At 43.1% G+C, this 20,490-nt stretch overlaps 1 protein-coding gene and 1 long non-coding RNA gene across 4 annotated transcripts in view; one reads left to right on the top strand and one right to left on the bottom strand.

The window, feature by feature from the left end:
* LOC142497912 (sialic acid-binding Ig-like lectin 16) overlaps positions 1 to 20,490 on the top strand; it is a 101,432-nt gene that overhangs the window by 53,566 nt on the left and 27,376 nt on the right. For all 3 annotated transcript variants that reach the window (XM_075606356.1, XM_075606357.1, XM_075606355.1), the window contains exons 4-5: positions 12,003 to 12,308; positions 13,572 to 13,601. In XM_075606356.1, coding sequence (XP_075462471.1) covers positions 12,003 to 12,308; positions 13,572 to 13,601 — 336 coding nt within the window. The remainder of the gene's footprint in view (positions 1 to 12,002; positions 12,309 to 13,571; positions 13,602 to 20,490) is intronic.
* On the bottom strand, positions 2,599 to 4,961 carry LOC142497913 (uncharacterized). Its single transcript, XR_012802351.1, has 3 exons — positions 4,367 to 4,961; positions 3,103 to 3,308; positions 2,599 to 2,683 (listed from the first exon to the last, which is right to left on the bottom strand). It is a non-coding gene; the product is annotated as an uncharacterized LOC142497913 (long non-coding RNA).

Raw genomic sequence — 20,490 nt, 5'->3', positions numbered from 1 at the left:
CTACAACTAAATACCAAAAAGTACTTAACGATACATTAAAGGAAGGTCTGGATCAGAAACTTATATCACAAAAGGAGTTTGACTTCATGGCAGTCAGGAACCCTAAAGTGGCAACATTTTACCACTTACCTAAAATCCATAAAAAACAAACTCCACCTCCTGGTAGACCCATAGTCTCGGGGATTGGGAACCTGACTGCCAATATCAGTGTATACCTAGATCAAATTCTCCGCCCTTTTGTGGAAACCCTTCCTTCTTATGTAAAAGACACCACGGACGTACTATGTAGAATAGAAGGCATAACATTAGAACCTGATACATATCTGGTAGGCCTCGACGTAGAGGGACTCTATTCGAGTATCCCTCACAAATTTGGCATTGACGCAACAGCTCATTTTTTGAGAGCTAGAGACATCAATTGTACACGCCACAATGACCTGGTACTAGGTCTCCTCGATTTTGTCCTGACCCATAATTTCTTTTACTTCCATAATACGATATACCATCAGACAAGAGGTACAGCTATGGGGACCACATGTGCTCCCACCTACGCCAATTTATACCTAGGCTGGTGGGAGGAAACAGCGGTCTTCATAGAAACCAATGAGAAGTATACTGAACATGTAGAATTATGGGTCAGGTACATTGATGATATCCTTCTGTTTTGGAAGGGATCAGAAACACTTCTCTTAGAATTTATTGATATCTTAAACACAAATGTGTTTAATTTAAAACTGACGTATCAACTAGACAAAAAGAGAATAGAGTTCCTAGATATCACTATCTCCAAAACAGACGAGGGGAACCTAGAGACTAGCATCTATAGGAAACCCACCTCCACAAACACACTACTTCTGGCCAATAGCCATCACCCAAAACATATAACACAAAACATACCAATAGGTCAATTTTTAAGATTACGGCGTAACTGCTCTACAACAACTGAATTTGTCACCCAGGCAAAAGACATGCCAGAAAGATTTCGAACAAGAGGCTATAGTAACACTATCATAAAAAAAGCCTACTATAGAGCACTAACCTCACAAAGATCAAATCTGCTCATTAATAAGAAAAAAGAATACACTGACGAACCTATTCGTTTTATTTCTACCTACAACAATCAATGGCAGAATATAAAACAAGTGCTACAAAAACACTGGCATGTCCTCCTGGAGTACACTGATTTGAGAAAAATCTTGAAAGACAGACCTACAACTGGGTGTAGAAGAAACACCAATCTAAAGGATCGGCTGGTACACAGCCATTTGACAACATCCCCAAAAACAACCTGGTTAGGTGGGAAACCAAAGGGGTCATTTTCATGTGGAAGGTGTAAAGCCTGCAAATTCATGCCACTGACCAAGACATTTACAGATGCGACCGACACAGTCATATACAGGATTAAAGACTTCATAAATTGTCTAACTTGTGGGACAGTCTATTTAATGACCTGTATTTGCGGCCTCAAATATGTAGGCAAAACCCATAGGCCTCTGAAAACAAGAGTGCTTGAACATATAGGAAATGTATGAAACATGGTAGACACTCCTGTAGCGAGACATATCCTACAAGAACACAAGGGAGACTCTAATGTCATGCGTTTTTGCGGAATTGAATGCATACCAAGAGGCCCTAGAGGGGGGGAATGGGACAAAATACTCCTCCAAAAAGAATGTCGTTGGATATACCAACTTAAAACCCTGTCACCCCAAGGCCTTAACGAAGGATTTATCTATTCTTCCTATCTGTAAAGCAGTCCACTGATATACCCATATTGAAAGTTCCATATCTATGTACCCTACACACACTGCATCAATATTACACCTTAGTATGTCAGATATATTTAACAACTGTAGTGGGATCTAAGGTATATAATTAATAGATTGATCTATATTGACCTTTTTGGGTAGATCGACTAGGGGCAACTCATTCCTACATTCTACATACACATATATATATACATACATCACTACACATCATATAGAAATATCTACACCAAGGAAGGTAATCATCATTTATGAGATCCGGGTATATAGTTAACTATCTGATCTATATTGACCTTTTTGGGTAGATCAACTAGGGGCAATTCACTCCTACACCCTATATGCTAGATTAACAACATGATGTTTGTATTTATGGATAAATTGTTTTGATTAATACTGCATATAATCACATGCTTTCTAATTTTTTGATCTGTATTGACCTTAGATGGGCAGATCCATATAGGATTTTTTTCACTCCTACACAATCACGAGAATATTTATATATACACATGGATATACACTAAATTAAAGACTAAATTATAATCCACATATATATGCAACACATTTCCCCTTATTGGATAGGCACACAACTGGGATCTAATTATAATGATATATGTAGAAGAATAGATATACACACGACTCCATCTCCCTCACATTTTCCCACATCCATATAGTAACATATATATATATAAGTTACTGTATACTAGATATGTATAATCACGCACTAACAAAGAAATTATCACACACAATATATAAAGAATATATTTATTAATTAATATATTACTAAACATCAATAAGGATAGAAACAATAATTTCACAATACACATAATGAATGCCTTTATTGATTTTATTATATCAACCGAATTAGGTTCTAAAAATCCACACAATAAAACTTATAAGCCTGGACTGGAACAGACCATCTAGGAAGAAATAAAGATATGGTTAATACAAGACATTATATCGCATTGAGACCCAAACTACCATTTCAATAAGGTCTATATATATAGTATGTCAAATTAGGAAATACATTACACTATATATTCAACCTTATACATCCGGATTTTTCTATATTGAGAAGTACATCCAATTACAAATAGCGGTGCCAACAACGAGTTAACAACAATTCCTGAGACATTTATGGATGTATCCTGTATGAACTATACACAAACGGCAAAGGGAAGATTCACATAATAAGGAAGCTAAGACACACCCATTTAAGAGCTTCCTACCTCCCTGTCAGATAATACACCGATCTAAGACTAATAGAGAGTCCGTCCCACTACCTGAAAAGGAAAGGGGGCGGTGATATCAATTATTTACAGAAAGGATAAATACTTACCGAGAGGTCCAAAAGATGACTCCTCCTCCCCTGAAGAAGCGTAGTATTACGCGAAACGGTCGTCGGGATTACACGTCACTAGTGATGTCATCAGAGGTGGCAGTACTCGGTGTTCAACCAAACACGGAAGACAGGCTTGTATTATACACGCAGACCCGGCGGGGGTCTAGCAATGATTTTGTGACGCAGCAAAGACTTTACAAAGGCTGCGGAGATTGATATACATGGCTATAAACTGCTTTCTAGTGTCTAAATATACCTAAACTTAGGAGATATATATACGAACATGCGTTGATCCTTTGTTTATAGCAATATATATGTAGACATATAGTGACCAAATGTGGACTTAATGGTATAAATCACACGACCATAGAGGCTGATATTCACGACACTTCACACTAGTGGATACATTACCAAATTGTGTGTATATATATAAACCCAGGCATACCAACATCTTACGCGGGCAAACTATTAAGCCCTAACATCATGGGCAAAAGAGAGAGTCATATATATATATATATATAGCCACATTTTACACCCACTGCCAATATGTTCAAAATGTATATGTGAAGGGAATACTATATCCCATATGTAGAGGAACTACTAACCCCTACAAGACACACATTTCTGTTAACCATATCATTGCTCCTGTCAAAGAATACGGAAAATACCGATAATAGCCATAAATCTGGTAAAGAAGGTTTATAGGAGGTTCCTATCTATGATAGATAGTTGACAGAACCACCAATAACCCTACAAGCCACCTCTGATATGGGGTATTTTTAATAAGTTGTTTGAATGATGTATCTATATGTTTTTAACTAGTATTTGACAATAAAACTTAATTATTTTTGGACTTTCTCGGCATAAGGGTTACTAACCCCCTATATATTTGTTTAAAAAGGGTATTGATGCCTACTAGACCATTGATGTCTGGAGTAACTAATTAGCATTGAGTGCCAGGAGCTATGGGGTTACTTTTCTGATCTTTCTTTGATCAACACTGTCAATACACAGATACCTTACCCCTCTGAGCACCTGCTTATATAAAAAGATAAGAATTACATAACTGAATGGATGAGCGGCCGTGTATTTTTCTTTATAGATTGTAATGATAGTTTACTATGACCTTCAATTACAGCAGCTGCCTCTGCATTCGGCAGAGAAAATGACTTTATGGGGTTTCTGCAGTCAGGACTATCCAATAGATGGAGTGATCTGAGTATGGATGGATATACCGCAGCTTAACACTAATATGACTCACCCCATGGAGGTAGAACCGCTGGTGTGTCCCGAATCCAGGGAACACCCGAATTCCCCCATCATATTGGGAACCAATGCAGATGTGGTTCGAGCGCTGGTTAGGGCTTTTCTTAAAGAATCTGGAGAATTGCCATTGTCTTCTCTAAAGATTCATCACGTCTTCATGGAAGAGTGTCACCGGATTTCTGCCCAAGAGTGATTTGGGCAATTCTTTAACTGCGAAAGAGGAGTGACCGAGATTCTACCAGGGGGAGTGTGGCATCTGTTGTTGGCAGCCAACTATCCTGCCAATGATGGAAGTGACTGGTATTTCTCATTGAAGTGAACACCTGAAGAGGATGAGAAAAGAGGATGTAAGGTAGTGCCGAAAGTAAAGGAATGGAAATCTACGACCCCTCGTCGATTTGCAATGTCCATCTAGAATATTTTGCTCCACCCTGTCCAGCTTGACTTAATTCAAGAACTGGTTAAAATGTACCCTGTAACTGATGTGAAACCTCAGGCTCACGTGAATGCTGCTTCAGTGCAGGAAGCTCCTTCTGAACTACAATTCGATTTCGGAGAATCCTCCTTACCGGCAGAATGGAAGAAACGTCTCCACGCTAAACTGATAGAGCGGGAAGAAGTGTTCTGCACCAGTGAAATGGGCGTGGGTTGTACTAAAAAGCCCAACACACCATTCGGTTTTGTGATTCCACCCCCTTGTTACACCGGTACTGCCCGCAGACCAGACCCGTCCCTTCTACTGAGGTGAGGAACGTATATGGACACGCACCCGCAGCAAAAGGAGCGTGTCCGGAGTGTGGTGATTTTGGCGTTGCCAGGCCAGGTGACGTTTAGCTAGCAATACTTGCCGGTACCGGTGTAGAAGTGCCGTCGTCGTTGCCGTTTTAGCCAAGGTCAGGGATAGGAGAATTCCGGAAGGTCGTTTGTCCAAGCAGGGGGTCGAGAGCCAGAGAAAGCAATGAGTAAGAGGAAGGACAGGCATTATAAAGTGTGACTGGCCAATCAGAGGTGGGGGCAGGCCTGGAGGACTGCGTGGAGCCATCCTGGATAGGTCCCCTTGATTGGCAGGCAGGTGAGGACTCTTGTCTTGGTAGGAGGTCCTCTTAGTGTGCTGGGGGCGGGTCTTCACTGCAAGAGCAGTGAATAAATTAACTTCACCCGGCGCGCGCTGTTCAGGCGCGCGGCTGGGGAATATGGCGGCCGTATGAGGGAATGCAGACCCCGCGGGCATCCGAGGACGCAGAGCACGGCGGGGAACCCCCAGGACCGCCGAAGGTGAGTGACGCCAGCGAGAGGCGCGTGCCACGGTAGCGGGAGTAACCGCAGGAGAAGGGGAACCAGGGCGCGGATGCCGCGATCCCTGAATCCTCACACCCCTTCCATGAACGATCAAGGCGAATAGCTCCCAGAGACATGGAAGATGTCTGGGATATCCTGAAAGATATGAAGGGCGCCAGCATTATAGAGGCATTCCGCAGCCCATATGCATCGCCCATTGTGGTGGTGCAGAAGAAAAATGGTTCAGTGTGTCTGTGTGGACCACCGCACCCTCAAACGCCGAACCATCCCGGATCAATACACTCTACCGAGAATTCAGGAGATCCTTAGCGCCTTGTCCGGTAATCAATGGTTCAGTGTACTGGATCTGTGGTCTGGGTATTACCAGTTTCCAATGAGTCCCGAAGATCAGGAGAAAACAGCATTCATCTGTCCTCTAGGAATCTAGCCGTTCAACCGGATGCCCCAAGGCATCTGTGGAGCCCCTGCCACTTTTCAACTACTGATGGAGAAGACCATCAGTGACATGAAACCCCGAGAATGTTTAGTCTACTTGGATGACATTATCGTGTTTGGGTGGACACTGGAGGAGCATGAGGAACATCTCCTGAAGGTCCTGGACCGATTGCAGTAGGAGGGCCTTAAACTGTCCCTTGACAAGTGCAAGTTATGCCAAACCTCAGTCACTTACATGGGCCATATTGTATCTGCAGAAGGGGTGGCGACTCACCCTACCAAGGTGGAAGAGGTACTTAACTGGCCTCACCCTGAGAACATAGTGGAGCTCTGCACCTTTTTAGAGTTCTGTGGCAACAACAGAATATTTGTAGAAGGGTATGCTTGTATTGCCAAAGCCCTGAATAACTTGCTGAAGATCTATCCTGAGGATCAACGTCAGAAAGCTATGAATCTCAAAACACCCTTTGGCGAAAAGTGACTTTCGCCTGCGAAGAGGCCTTCTTGAAATTGAAGAAAAGTCTCACCAAAGCCCCTGTGCTGGCCTATGCAGATCAAGATCAACCGTATGTGTTGCATGTGGATACCAGCTTTGATGGACTTGGAGCGGTTGTCCCCCAGAAATATCCTATAGGGCTCCGGCCTGTTGCCTACGTGAGTTGCAGTCTGACTCGAGTGTGAATCATTACTAAGTCAACAAATTGGAGTTTTGGCACTCAAGTGGCCCATTGTTGATAAGCTACATGACTACTTCTACGTGGTATCCTTTGAGGTAAGGACGGATAATAATCCACTTACATATATCCTAAATCCCAATATATCCCAAATTGGATGCCACCGGTCACAGGTTGTTTTCTGTCCTATCCAATTTCAGATTTACGTTAAAATACAAGCCTGGTCCCAAGAAGCTCTGTCCAGAAGACCCGGGTTGGACACAGCACCTGAAGACGGGGAATGGAAATAGCTTCCTGGTCCAGGGATTCGTGCCATGTGTTCCACGGCTGCCATACTGGAAGGGAAAGTAGCATTCTCTGAGCTCTGTGTGGTGGATTCCATGGGATGTCAGTCAGGGGCGCTTCAGCTGAGTATGGTCATCCTTAATCAATGTTAATAAAACAAGGATCTATAATACGTTGGAAAGATCTTGCTTTAGCCCAGATGCGAGAACCTGTGGCCGGACCGCAAGTGGGCTATATAACAGGAAAATCCTGAATTGCTGAAGAAGGCTCAATGGACACAGTTGTCCTCCTCATGAGAGAGTTGGACAAGTTTAAAATAGACAATGGCCTACTCTATCGAGTTGTTCCTTATCACAATCATCCTGATAGGAGACAGCTTGTTCTTTTTAAGAGATTTCAATATATGGTCCTAGAATCGCTGCATGATGACCATGGGCATTTGGGAGTGGACAAAACATTTGGATTCCTAAGAGATCGATTCTACTGGCCACAAATGAGGGAATCGGTAAAACATCATTGCCGAAAATGCTTGAGGTGCATTCAGAGGCCATCTAAAAAGTGTGCGCCCCATGGATCTGGTGTTTATGGACTTTTTGTAGATAGAGCAAAACTCTAGGGGCATTAGAAATATTCTAGTAATCGATCATTATACCAGATATGCGGAAGCATTTCCCACAAAAGATCAAAAGGCCATAACCATGGCTAAAGTATTGTGGGAGAAATTCTTTGTTCATTACGGATTGCCTAACAGAATGCACTCAGACCAGGGTCACGATTTCCAATGCTGACTCATAAAAGAGCTGCTGAAGTTACTCAAGATTGAGAAATCTTGTACGACTCCTTATAATCCTCAATGGTTCAATAGGACTCTGCTTGACATGCTGGGTACCTTAAAGGACCCCGAAAAGGCAATCCTGGAGCAAACATGTAGAACACCTGGTGCATGCCTACAACTGCAACAGGCATGAGTCCACTGGGTTCTCCCCCTACTTTATGATGTTCGGTAGAGAAGCCAGGTTACCTGTGGATATTCGTCTCAGAGTATCTACCGACGGAGTGCCTAATGTTGCCCACTACCAGTACATTAGGAGATTGAAAGACAGCCCCCATAGAGCTTATCAGTTGGCTGAAGAAACTACCGCCAAACTGAACTGAAATAACAAGAAGGGATATGCAGTGTGCGCTATAGGGAACTTCTTCCTGGGGACAAGGTTCTCTTGAGAAATCTGGGAATACCAGGGAGGCATAAACTGTCTGACCGTCGGAGAAATGCCCCTTTCAAAGTGGAATCCCAGCTGCCTGGGATCCCTGTATACTGCATCAAAGATTCAGGGGGGTATGCACTAAGCAGTGAGATTTCACGCCGTCCCATGACGTGGACACTATAAAGATCGCGCGACACTGGCACCGATACCCATTACCGGGGACTGTAACTTGGGAAGCAGGGGGTCCCTGAGCCAGAAATCAATGCGGTTCAACTCAGGAGAGCCCCTGCTCCCGCACACTTTTAATAAAAATACATTAAAGCAGCTTCATTACATAAGGCTAAGGTCCCGCTGCCTCAGATCACAGGCCCGCACTGCAGACAGGCGGCGCGTGGAGAGGCACTTGACCGCTATATGCGGTCTGTTGAGAGCGGGAGCTGGAGGGGGGTCGTGGTTTGAGCAGAGGGCTCTCTGTGCTGTCCCCCCATGCCCCCGTCGGTCCGTCTGTCCCCCGCCCTCCCCCCCACCCCCCACACACTTCTGTGCACTTTTGCGTTTGAGTACTCGCGCCAAGGGCATCTGCTGCTGGGTTTGCGTATGCTAATTGCCTCTTTATTCACCCCGAAAATCATTATTTGAGCAAACCAGGTAAACAAGAGCAGGTTAATCGGCAATATGGGGATTATATCTCTTCTGTTCTTGACACAACATCCAAGGACGCAATGCTACAGAGCAGGTTTTGTTTTTTTTTGTTTTTTTAAAGCACCAATCACCCTTCTGTTGTGAAACACACACACACACACACACACACACACACACACACACACACACACACACACACACACACACATACACACACCTGCAACTCCAGACCCGGCGCTGATTGGCTCACCAGCGCACCACGTGATGCGTTACTGCTCGGGATCGCAATTCTCGCATCCCCTGGCGGCTGACATGTCACAGCGCGTAGTGAGCCGTGCAGCGAGGGAAGACTGGGACCAGCTAGGGAGGATACCCCTGCTGGGGAGTAACGCGCACGCGGCTGCGCGCGCCGCCGGACCAAAGCCTTAGCTGCTATCCGCTAAGGCAATGAAGGGGTTAAGGCACAATAGGATGTTTATTGGGGACAATTGCCACCAATAAACATTGCAATATACAACACAAATACCCCCTATGCCCCCAACAACCGCTATACCCCCCTAACATACATAACCTAGCTTAATTGTTGGGGATGCACGGAATGATACTATAGGCCGGCGGTGGCCCTCAGGTGGTCCCCGGAAGAGCCTGGGGGTCCCCGCAAGAGCCCGGGGGTCCCCGCTTGCCTGCAGTACAAATTCTGTGTCACCCAAAAATAATAAAAAAAATACATCAATACAAATAAATACACCCCGCCCCCTAACACATACACTACAGTAATGGGCAAAATTACTATTATCCACATACGGATAATAATGCATTTGCCCATTTAAAATACATTAATTACAATAAATAAAATAAATACATCCATCTTGCACTCACCCTTGCCAGGCTGCCACGATGAAAGCCATCATCCTCAAGATGTCCATGCCCTCCGGTGCTGCAAAACATACACAAGAATAAAAAGCAAAAATCTAATGTCCCCTAACCCCTTCATTACCTTAGCGGTTATTAACCACTATAGTAATTAAGGGGTTAACCCACCCTCCCCCACCACTCACTCGGGAGGCCTAACCACCCACTCTCCCTTGGGGATAATACCCCATTCCCCCACCCCCACTACCCACAATAAAAACAATACACAGAACAGCCCCACAATAAACATTAGCATATTTAATAAACAATACATAACCCACCCTTTGCCCCCCCAACAAAACATGATTTATTATTTTACATACAGGATTAATACCCCAGGCCGACGGTAGTCCCCGGTGGTCCCGATGGGTGTCCGCAGGTCCCACAGTGCACCAGAGGAGGGTGCCCATAGGGTCTGGGGGTCTCCGTGTGGTCCCCACTAGGCGCTGTGGGCCTCCAGGTGGTCCCTGTGGGTCACCGTGGTTCCCAAATGGGGTCCACGGGTGGGCCCGTGGGTCTCTGGGGGTCCCCGGGTCATCCCCACAGGTGTCTGAGGGCCCGCGGGTGGTTCCCACTGGTGTCTGGGGCCATCATGTGGTCCCTGCGGGTCCGCGGGCCCCCACAGCTGTGGCGCCCCCGGTTCCCAAAGGTGTCCCCCATGGGTCCGCAGGTGGTATACGTGGGCATCCGTGGGTCTTCGGGTGGTCTCCATAGGTCCCCGCAGATCTAAGGTACCAAAGCTATATGTAAAAAAATAAACATGTCCTACATTTAAATAAATCAATACCCCCCACCACATACAGTACAGTAATGGGCAAAATAACTATTATCTAGATATGGATAATAGATTTTTTGCCCATTATTAAACACAAAACAGCATAAATTAAGTAAATAAATACAGTTCTACTTACCACAGCAATATGATGGATGTCCTCTGCAGGATACAGCAACGTCCATGTTCTCAGTTGCCAGAAAAATGCATTGCAAATACATTCTAATATACCCAAACCCCTTAATCACCTTAGCGGTTAATAACCACTAAAGTCAGTAAAGGGGTTAACCCACCCTTCCCCCGATACCCACCCACGAGGCCTAACCATCCTCCCAGGCAACTACCTTCACCCATTCATTTGTACAGTGGGTATATTATCTATTTATGTATATATGTGTGTGTGTGTGTGTGTATACACACACACATATATATATATATATATATATATATATATATATATATATTAAAAAAAGCGAAGAAAAAGCGCCAATCTTCCTGTGCTAACGTATACAAAATGTAATAAAACATGGACAAGACGATTAAAAACTCACAAAAATCCAAAGGTAACAGGCATTGTATGAGTACAACTCATGCTCCAAGGCTGCTATGAATCGCCGCTGCTCAGCTTGTAATGCTCCGGAATGACGTCATACCTCTTTCCTGTTGGCGGAGTTACAAACTAAGGTGTCCTCCAGCAAATCTCCGCCTAATACACAGGTTCCTTTTGGATGTGTCTACTTCAGCAATCAGGAACGGAACGCAGCCTTGATTCTCTAGCAAGTCTTGTGATAGCACACAGTCTTTTGCAATAATAACGCGTGACTTGTGCGCGGCGGTTCATAGCAGCCTTGGTGCATGAGTTGTACTCATACAATGCCTGTTACCTTTGGATTTTTGTGAGATTTGAATCGTCTTGTCCATATTTTATTACATTTTATATACGGTATCACACGAAGATTGGGCGCTTTTTCTTCTCTTTTTTTGTTAGGTTGTCTCAAGGGAGGTTGTTGTTCCTTTTAAATGCCTTGCGTACCCCCTTTCCTAGCCTCTGTAGTATATCCCTTATTACTCATTCATAAATAAAACATCTACATTTTAAAGAAACACACATTTGATATTTTCATAAAAAGACATGGGTCACAATGGTTTAACCCCGTAAACATGCCACTGTCATTGGTACATTTCATTTTTAGGAGGGACTGTACCGTTAAAGGGGTATTGCTGGCGGATTTTTTGTATTCTCCTTTTTAGCTAGTTTAGATAAGGCAGCCATAGAGGATTTGTATATTTTGTGTCTCGCTTTTGTCTGTCACTCAGTATTGTCGGGTAAAATTTTTAGTGGTGTGAGTTCCTTGTCGGGGAAAGCAGCTCTTACATCTTCATATGTTTTTCTTGCTTCCCCTGTAGCCCTTACAGAAAAACCTGATATCTCCCCCATTAAGAGTCTGATTGCTGGTGAGGAGGTGGCCCTCACATGCACGGCTCCTGGGAGGTGCGCTGGGACACGCCCAACCATCACATGGGAGGGAAGCATAAACACCCCAGCAGTTGAGGACATTGTATTGGACAATCCCGATGGTAACCGGATCTACATGTCAAACATCACATTCACTCCAGCTCGGAAAGACCACACTTCCTTGCTAACCTGCAAGGTGACCTACAGTAGTGATCGGCCCAGAACCACCAGTACAGCCATCTCTCTAAATGTTGAATGTAAGTCTAGCTCTCTCCTCAATTTCTCCTTACACACCCAGCATTCCACATGTTGGACAGTATAATATAGATGATTGTTTTGGAAGGTATATAAGTCGATGGGTACTCTCTCTCTCTCTCTTTCTATGAGAAATGGAATTAAGAATTTGCACTGTCAGTTACTAATTTGCACCCAGTCACTTTGCCCCTACTTCATGCGCTGTGGAGACATCTTTCCCATGCCAGTAGGAATAAGGATTAAGGCAAATTTAAATCATTAGAGTTTACATCTTCCCAAGCAAAGGTCAGAAGGCTTCAAATCATATTAAATAAGAGGCCTTGATGTGTAATGCACCCAACCCAGGTCCCTCCTAATTCTAGTGGATAAATAATCTATTTAAATGGTTTTATACCGCATTTGACATAGATACTGCAATGCACATTGGGTGCAATCCTGAGACTGAATGTAAGAATGTTAATGCATTTCTGCCTTTACTCCTCACACTCCTGGTGCACTTGTTGGACACTCAGATATGTTCTATACTGCGCATATCCCTACTGCTCTATTTAAATCTCCCATTATTCACTTTCGATGATAAACTCGGTAGGACAGGGACCCCCTCATTCCTATTGTTTAACCTCCTATTTAATGCATGTATGAAACGTGGTATGTTATCGCCCTGTACTGACTTATTAAAGTGCTGCATATTATACACCAGGGGTGCTATAGAAACCTATACATTATATACCAAATGCTTTTAATTTAATTTATTTTAATTTTATTTATAAATACGTTTTACCAAGGAAGTAATACATTAAGAGTTACCTCTCGTTTTCCAGTATGTCCTGGGCACAGAGTTATGATAATACTGTATATGGTTGCATTAAATGAACAGATGATATACAGTACATTAAATTTACAGGCATTTCCTGGACTGTTAGAGATAATACAGTATATGTTATGGGCGTATGTAAGAGATACAGACAACATTAAAATGTGAGGCAGCTGAAGACTTGAAAGAACTTAGCCTGGGGTCGGCTTTGCCAGTTTCTGATAGGTTAATATAAAGATTATTTTCCTCTGCCACCTAGCTTTCATTGTAATGCTCAGTGGCAATACTAACACAGCCCTCATCATGGCTCAATCTGGGTCAATCTGCTATACTACTGTACATTGGGATGCCGGAGACATCACCGGATACTCCATTTAAGTGCTAAAGAAGATAGAACCGCTTATGATTTGTCATCATTCTATATGTCATTTCACTTATGTTTGTGTTACAGATCCTCCCTCATTGAATATCACCATTGCAGGTAAATACATTTATCTGCACAGTGTCTATTACATACTGTATATCCAGGCTGGTCCGATTCACAATGCAGCATTGGTTTTAGTACACATACATACAGCTTATATCCTTACTTACATACATTCTGTGCATTGTCTTATTTCTTAAAAGGTAAGACCTACTCCATGTTATAACGCAGGGAGAAGGAGATTTTGGGATGGGAAGAGACAGGATAGTTATAGTAAGGGAAAAAGCAACACACAAAGAGATAAGGGGCAGATAAAAGACCCATATCGGAGTGGATTCTGGGAATTAGCTCTAACGTGAGGTATAGGGAGTGCGTCTATGAGGGGCTATGCACTAAGCAGTGATAACTGCTTTTAAGACCGCTAAGTGGCTTTTAAGGCCGTTTTTTGCCAGTCCGTGTGATTCACTAAACAGGGATAACTAAAATCGTGCTTTAAAAGCACGCCATAATTACGCGCCATCTAAAGGCGGGCGCAAAATTGTTGGAGACAGACAAAAAACCTTTGTTTACCTTTTTCAGGAAAACCATTAATACAACAGGCCGGCGGGTGCCCCCAGGTAATCCTTACGGGAGTCCGGGGCCCTCGGGTGATACCCGCAGGAGTCCGGGGGACACCGCTGGTCTGCGGTACCAACCGTGTGCCCCCAAAAAAGAAACAATACTTTTAAATAAATACACCCCCCAACCCACCCCCCCTAAGACATACAGTACAGTAATGGGCAAAATTACTATTATCCAGATATGAATAATAGTGCATTTGCCCATTTAAAATACAACATTAGGCAGCATAAATAAAGTAAATAAATCTTGCATTCACCCCTGCCAGGCTGCCACGATGAAGGCCGTCCTCATCCTCATCACCGTCCATGTCCTCCGTTGCTACAAACAATATAGAAGAATAAAAAGAGACAATCTAATGTCCCCTAACCCCTTAATCACCTTAGCGGTTAGTAACCACTATAGTAATTAAGGGGTTAACCCACCCTCCCCCACTACCCACCCTCCCCCACTACCCACCCGGTAGGCCTAAATACCCATCCTTGAGGATAATACCTCCTTAACCCAACCCCACTACCCACAATTAAAAAAATACACACAACAGCCCTTATACCCACCTCTTAGGTCCCCAATAAACCATTATAATATTTAATAAACACCAAAACACAACCCACCCCACACCCTGTGCCCCCCCCCCATAAAACCAATATTTATTTTTTTACACACAGGATTAACACCACAGGCCGACGGGGGTCCCCGGTGGTCCCCATGGGTGTCTGCAGGCCCAACAGTGCCCCCAGTTCTTCCCCGTAGGTGTCCCCTGTGGGTCCTCAGGTCCTCCCCGTGGGCATCCGTGGTTCCTCGGGTGGTCCCCGTGGGTCCCCACTGGCCTGCGGTACCATTCCTCTATTTAAAAAAATAAAACATGTCCTACATTTCAATAAATATACTCTCCCCCCCACCAAAACACATACAGTACAGTAATGGGCAAAATAACTATTATCCAGATAAGGATAATAGATTATTTGCCCATTATTAAACACAACACTAGCCATGAAGTATAAATAAAGTAAATACCCCTGGCAATATGAAGGGCATCCTAGTCAGCATACTGCAGGTCCATGTCCTATGTTGAAAACACTTGAATAAATGACTAGAGAAAGTCACTGTAAGCCCTAACAATAGCACTCAGAAGTCATCATACAAAGGTATGTATGGGGTGATGAACATAAGTGCAATCACTAGGACCAAAAGGGGAGGTATATAGCCTCCTGCCACAAACCTACAGGCAGCAGATAAAATCAAAAATAATAAAATTTTATTAATTCAATGACCGACGCAAATAAACAACTATGGGAAAAATAAACATACACACATACTGGATATTAAAATCCTCACGGAGTCAACGGTGGTGGGCTAATGTCTAGCAACATGCACATGCGTATATACACATGTATTGGAATTTACAGTACTTGTATGGAAGGTAGTAGAATTTTATTATTTTTGATTTTATCTGCTGCCTGTAGGTTTGTGGCAGGAGGCTATATACCTCCCCTTTTGGTCCTAGTGATTGCACTTATGTTCATCACCCCATACATACCTTTGTATGATGACTTCTGAGTGCTATTGTTAGGGCTTACAGTGACTTTCTCTAGTCATTTATTCAAGTGTTTTCAGTGTAATGTTTCTCCCTAAGCACCGAAGGTTTTAATTCTCACCACTAGGTGAGCGACTAGTCACTCTGTTTATGTACCATGTCCTATGTTGCCAGAAAGAATACAGCAAAATACATTTATCTAATGTCCCCTAAACCTTTAATCACCTCAGCGGTTAATAACGGCAAAAGTAATTAACCCTCTGCCAATACCCACCCAGGAGACCTAACCACCTTCCCCAGGCAACTACCCCCACGCTTCACCCATTCATTGGTACATTGGGTACATCATGCCCATATAATATGGGCATGATTTACCAATATACCAAGAAATTGTGAAGGATTAAAAAAGCAGGCGCAAATAAACAAAATTACATAGCCAAATCAAACACAGCACATATCAAAATCAAACACAGCACATATCAAAATCAAACACAGCACATATCAAAATCAAAATCAAACACAGCACATACCAAAATAAAATACACCACATAGCAAAATAAAATACACCACATAGCAAAATAAAATACAGCACATAGCCAATTAAATAGATGATAACAAATGCCAATAAAACAATTGAATGGCACAGTGGGTACATGATGCCCATATAATCTGGGCATCATTTAACACTATGCCAGTTAATGGTCAACCTAAAGGAAACAATCACAAACAAGATCCAATGCCATCCAAACAATAAAAACAAATCAAGGATTAAACAGAACAAAATTACCAACAATCAATTAATCCAATCCAAAATAAAGACCACAATTCACAATTAAAACACCAAAACAAAACCATTATGAAATAAATGAAAGCTCAAAGTAAACACCATCCGACAAAATGTAACTACCAAAAAGAATACTCAGGAAAAAAGGATCCAGCGCTCCACAGATTTCTAAATAAAGTACATTTATTGTGCCACACAAAGTTTCGACCAATAGGTCTTTCTCAAGTGCCTGGTCGAAACATTGTGTGGCACAATAAATTTACTTTATTTAGAAATCCGTGGAGCGCTGGATCCTTTTTTCCTCAGTATACTTTGGAATTTGCCTGGCAGGTACTTCCTTGAACCAGCAGCACAGGTAAACTGTATGTCTTATCTTATTTGTGGAGTGCAGCCTTAACCCCCTTTACATTACTACCAAAAAGAAGCCACTATTAAAAGCAAGCACCCCCTGCCTGAAATAAACTATTTAAAACACCACTAAAAAATCCACTCCCTCCCTTCATAACTGTTGGAAAAAAATAATAAAAACTTAAGTAAAAAAACAAAACAAAAAAAACATCTTAATAAATAAAAATTATAATTAAATTGCCCAAACATTTCTAAACAAAGAAGCAAAATACATGGCAATGAATAGGCATCCCCAATAAATTAAATCACAAAAATAAAAAACCTGTAAAAGAAAAATAACATACATTCAATTAGTTTTACTTACCTTTAGATGCCTTCACCCTCCGAATAATAGGGCCTGTATCTCATGAAGTAAGGGGTCCCCGAGGCTGAAACCAATGCGGTTCAGCTCAGGTGACCCCCTGCTCATGTACACTATTATTAAAATGTATATTGATACTTCACGATCGCTTGTAAGAGCCGTGCATGGAGACGCAGCGTCTCCATGCAGTTCTTACAGGCGGATTTTTTTTCTATCAGCTATTGCGCCTTACAAGTTTAAGCACGATAGCAGGGGGGGGGCGGGAAATCGTGCGATTGGGCTTATTTTTGATCGGCCGGAACAAAATGCCCTGAACTTGTTAGTGAATCCTGCTTTTGGTTTCACTTTGTAACAGCCGAGCAAAAATTTTCCAATCGGGCGCAAAAACGTGCTACTTAGTGCAAAGCCCCATATGCGATAACTGAATGCACAGTATTAAGGAGAAGCATTGTATTGTACAGAAACAAATGTATCTACATTTATAAACACACAATGTAATATGTAAAGTGATTAATTAGTGAATATGGGAACTAAATTTATTGTATTGTTTTAGTACTTAAAATGAAATAATAAATACTTTATTTTAACACAATTTTTTTTATTGAAATATATGTTTTCATTTATATACATGTAATTTACATTTGTGAAAAATATTTATCATATGTAATTATACAAAAGGGTATAATTAACCTTGTGATTGTTAATTATAGATAGAGAGATGTTTCCTGCTCTGTAGAGAGATGCTTTCTGCTCTGTATAAAAGTAATTTATTTAAGTAATAACTTCTTCAGAACAGGACAAGATTTAGTTTTCTTTTCTGGCTGGAGAAGTTGAGAGAAAAAGACCTCCATGCGTCTGTAACACAGTTTTGTTAACTACAGAGCAGGATGTCATTTCTCTCCAGAAGGACTTGGCTAGACTGGAAACTTGGGCAGGTAAATGGCAGATGAAGTTTAATACAGATAAATGTAAGGTTATGCATTTGGGAAACAAGAATAGACATGCTATTTACAAATTAAATGGGGTGAAACTAGGTCAATCCTTGATGGAGAAGTATTTAGGAGGTCTTGTAGACAGCAGGTTTAGCAATAGTGCCCAATGTCAGGCAGTAGCTGCAAAGGCAAATAAGATATTATTTTGGATTAAATGGGGTATGGATGGAAGGAAAGAAAGCATAATTAAGCCACTGTATAAAGCATCAGTAAGACCACCTTCCCCACTCTTCTCCTTCTATCCATATTCCTTCATATCTACTTCCCTCCACCCATGCTTGTGCCCATGCACTGCACCACTAATTTACACACCTCTTTCCCAGCAACTTCTGCACCTCTCAATAAATTGTACCCTTACTTATCTCTCTCTCCCTCTCTACTTCTTCTTGCTGATGATGATATCTCTCTTAAACCTGGACCCAGCCATAAATATATATGTATATCTGCTCTCGCCCACGCCTCCCTTCCTCCTTCTCCTTGGCTGCTAAGGGTGTTAACCCATCTTACTTAATACCTATTCCTTCTCTCCCTTCCTTATTTCTTCCCTTCTCCTGTGGCCTCTGGAATGTCTGCTATATTACTAACAAGGCTCTGGGTGTAGGTGACCTCTTCTGCCCTCATTTTCTTCAGCTCTTTGCAGGGCTCTCCCAACATAACTCTGCTGTGGAGGCTGCTGTCTCCTATCATTGTATATCTTTCTCTCACACTCCATGCCCCAATGGCCAGGGAGGAGGGTTCGGGCCCCTCTTCTCCTCCCTCTGCCAATATTAGCTGTGCCCTATTCCTTCATCTGTCTCTTTCTTTTCCTTTGCGGTTCACGCTGTCCAATTTTTCTACCCCCTCTCTACATGTGGCAGTCATCTACATAACGGCAACGTGTACAGTCTCTACCGCCACATTTCTCTCTGACTTTGAAACCCAGATTTCCTTCTTTCTCTTATCTGACTCCTATCCTTTTACTGGGGGGCTTTAACTGTTATATCGACGATCCTTCAGTTTCCTGGGCATCTCACCTCTCCTCGGCAGCACTGGGTCTGTCATATTCTCTAGCCTGCTGTACCCATGCTTGGCCACCGGGACTGCTGCCACTCTCAATGTCTTGTTCTAGCCTGCAGTACCTATACTTGTCCACCGGGATTGCTGCTGCTAAACTAGGAACATTCCAGACTCTGATACCTGACACCTCTGCACCTGTGCTCCACCTCTCAGCCTGCCTATATAAACTTCGCTACCTGCCGCCTGCCTTGGACCCCAGCTTGTTTCCTGACTTTGCTACCTGCCGCCTGCCTCTGATCTCTGCTTGTGACTCCTACTTCGCTCCCTGCTGTTTCTGCCACTGGGATCCACTTCAGCCGAAGTCCAATCCTTGACAGAATAAACAGGCACTACCATGGATTCCGCTGGAACAGACCCGGCTCAGGCTCAGACACTCCATGACTTAAAACATATCATGGTTGGTTACCAGGAACAACAAAGACACGTGTTTAATCGTCTTGGCCGCTTGGAAGAACAAGCCGCCACCGCGGAAGCTGAGAATCGTGAACTACATGCAGCCTTAATCACCTTGTCTGATCAAAACACTGTGCCTGTGCAAACCGCACCCCGTATATCCCTTCCGGAAATTTTTTGGGGGAAAAAACAATCTTTCCGGAATTTCCTTAATCAATGCAGACTTGTGTTCAAGCTTCAGCCCATCATTTATCATACCGAAGAAGCCCAGGTTGGACTGATCATAACCCTGCTCAAGGATGAGGCCCTTGCTTGGGTCTCCCCTATGTTAGAACAAGATAGCCCACTACTAAGGGACCTGGAGGAGTTCATCGAAGCCATGAGTCTTATTTTTGATGACCCAAATCGTAGTGCAACCGCTGAGGCAACTCTGAACAATCTTCGTCAAGGAAGACGCTCTGCAGCTGAATACGCCGCTGAATTCCGCAGATGGGTTAACGATACTGATTGGAATGAGGCCACACAGAAATATCATTTTTGGCAGGGTCTCTCAGAGCAAGTTAAAGACGAACAAGCCCGGGTGGAGCCCCCAGAGAGATTTCAGGACTTTGTCCGTTTATACATCCAAATTGATCGCAGGCTTACGGAAAGACGATTGCAGAGACAGGGGTTCATGCCAAGCAACCCCGGGTTTAGAGATGTCAGTACCCCAAGACATTCCAGGGAGACTGAGGAGGAGCCAATACACTGCGGGGACCTATCTCAACCGGGGAAAGGAATAGACGCCGAACAGAAGATCTCTGTTTATATTGCGGAAATGATGGGCACTATCTCGCTGATTGCCCAAACAAGTCCAG

This window comes from Ascaphus truei, chromosome 6, assembly GCF_040206685.1.
Source record: "Ascaphus truei isolate aAscTru1 chromosome 6, aAscTru1.hap1, whole genome shotgun sequence".
NCBI lineage: Eukaryota > Metazoa > Chordata > Amphibia > Anura > Ascaphidae > Ascaphus > Ascaphus truei.
Note: the sequence above shows the minus strand (reverse complement) of the source record. Positions and strands in the feature narration are given on the sequence as shown.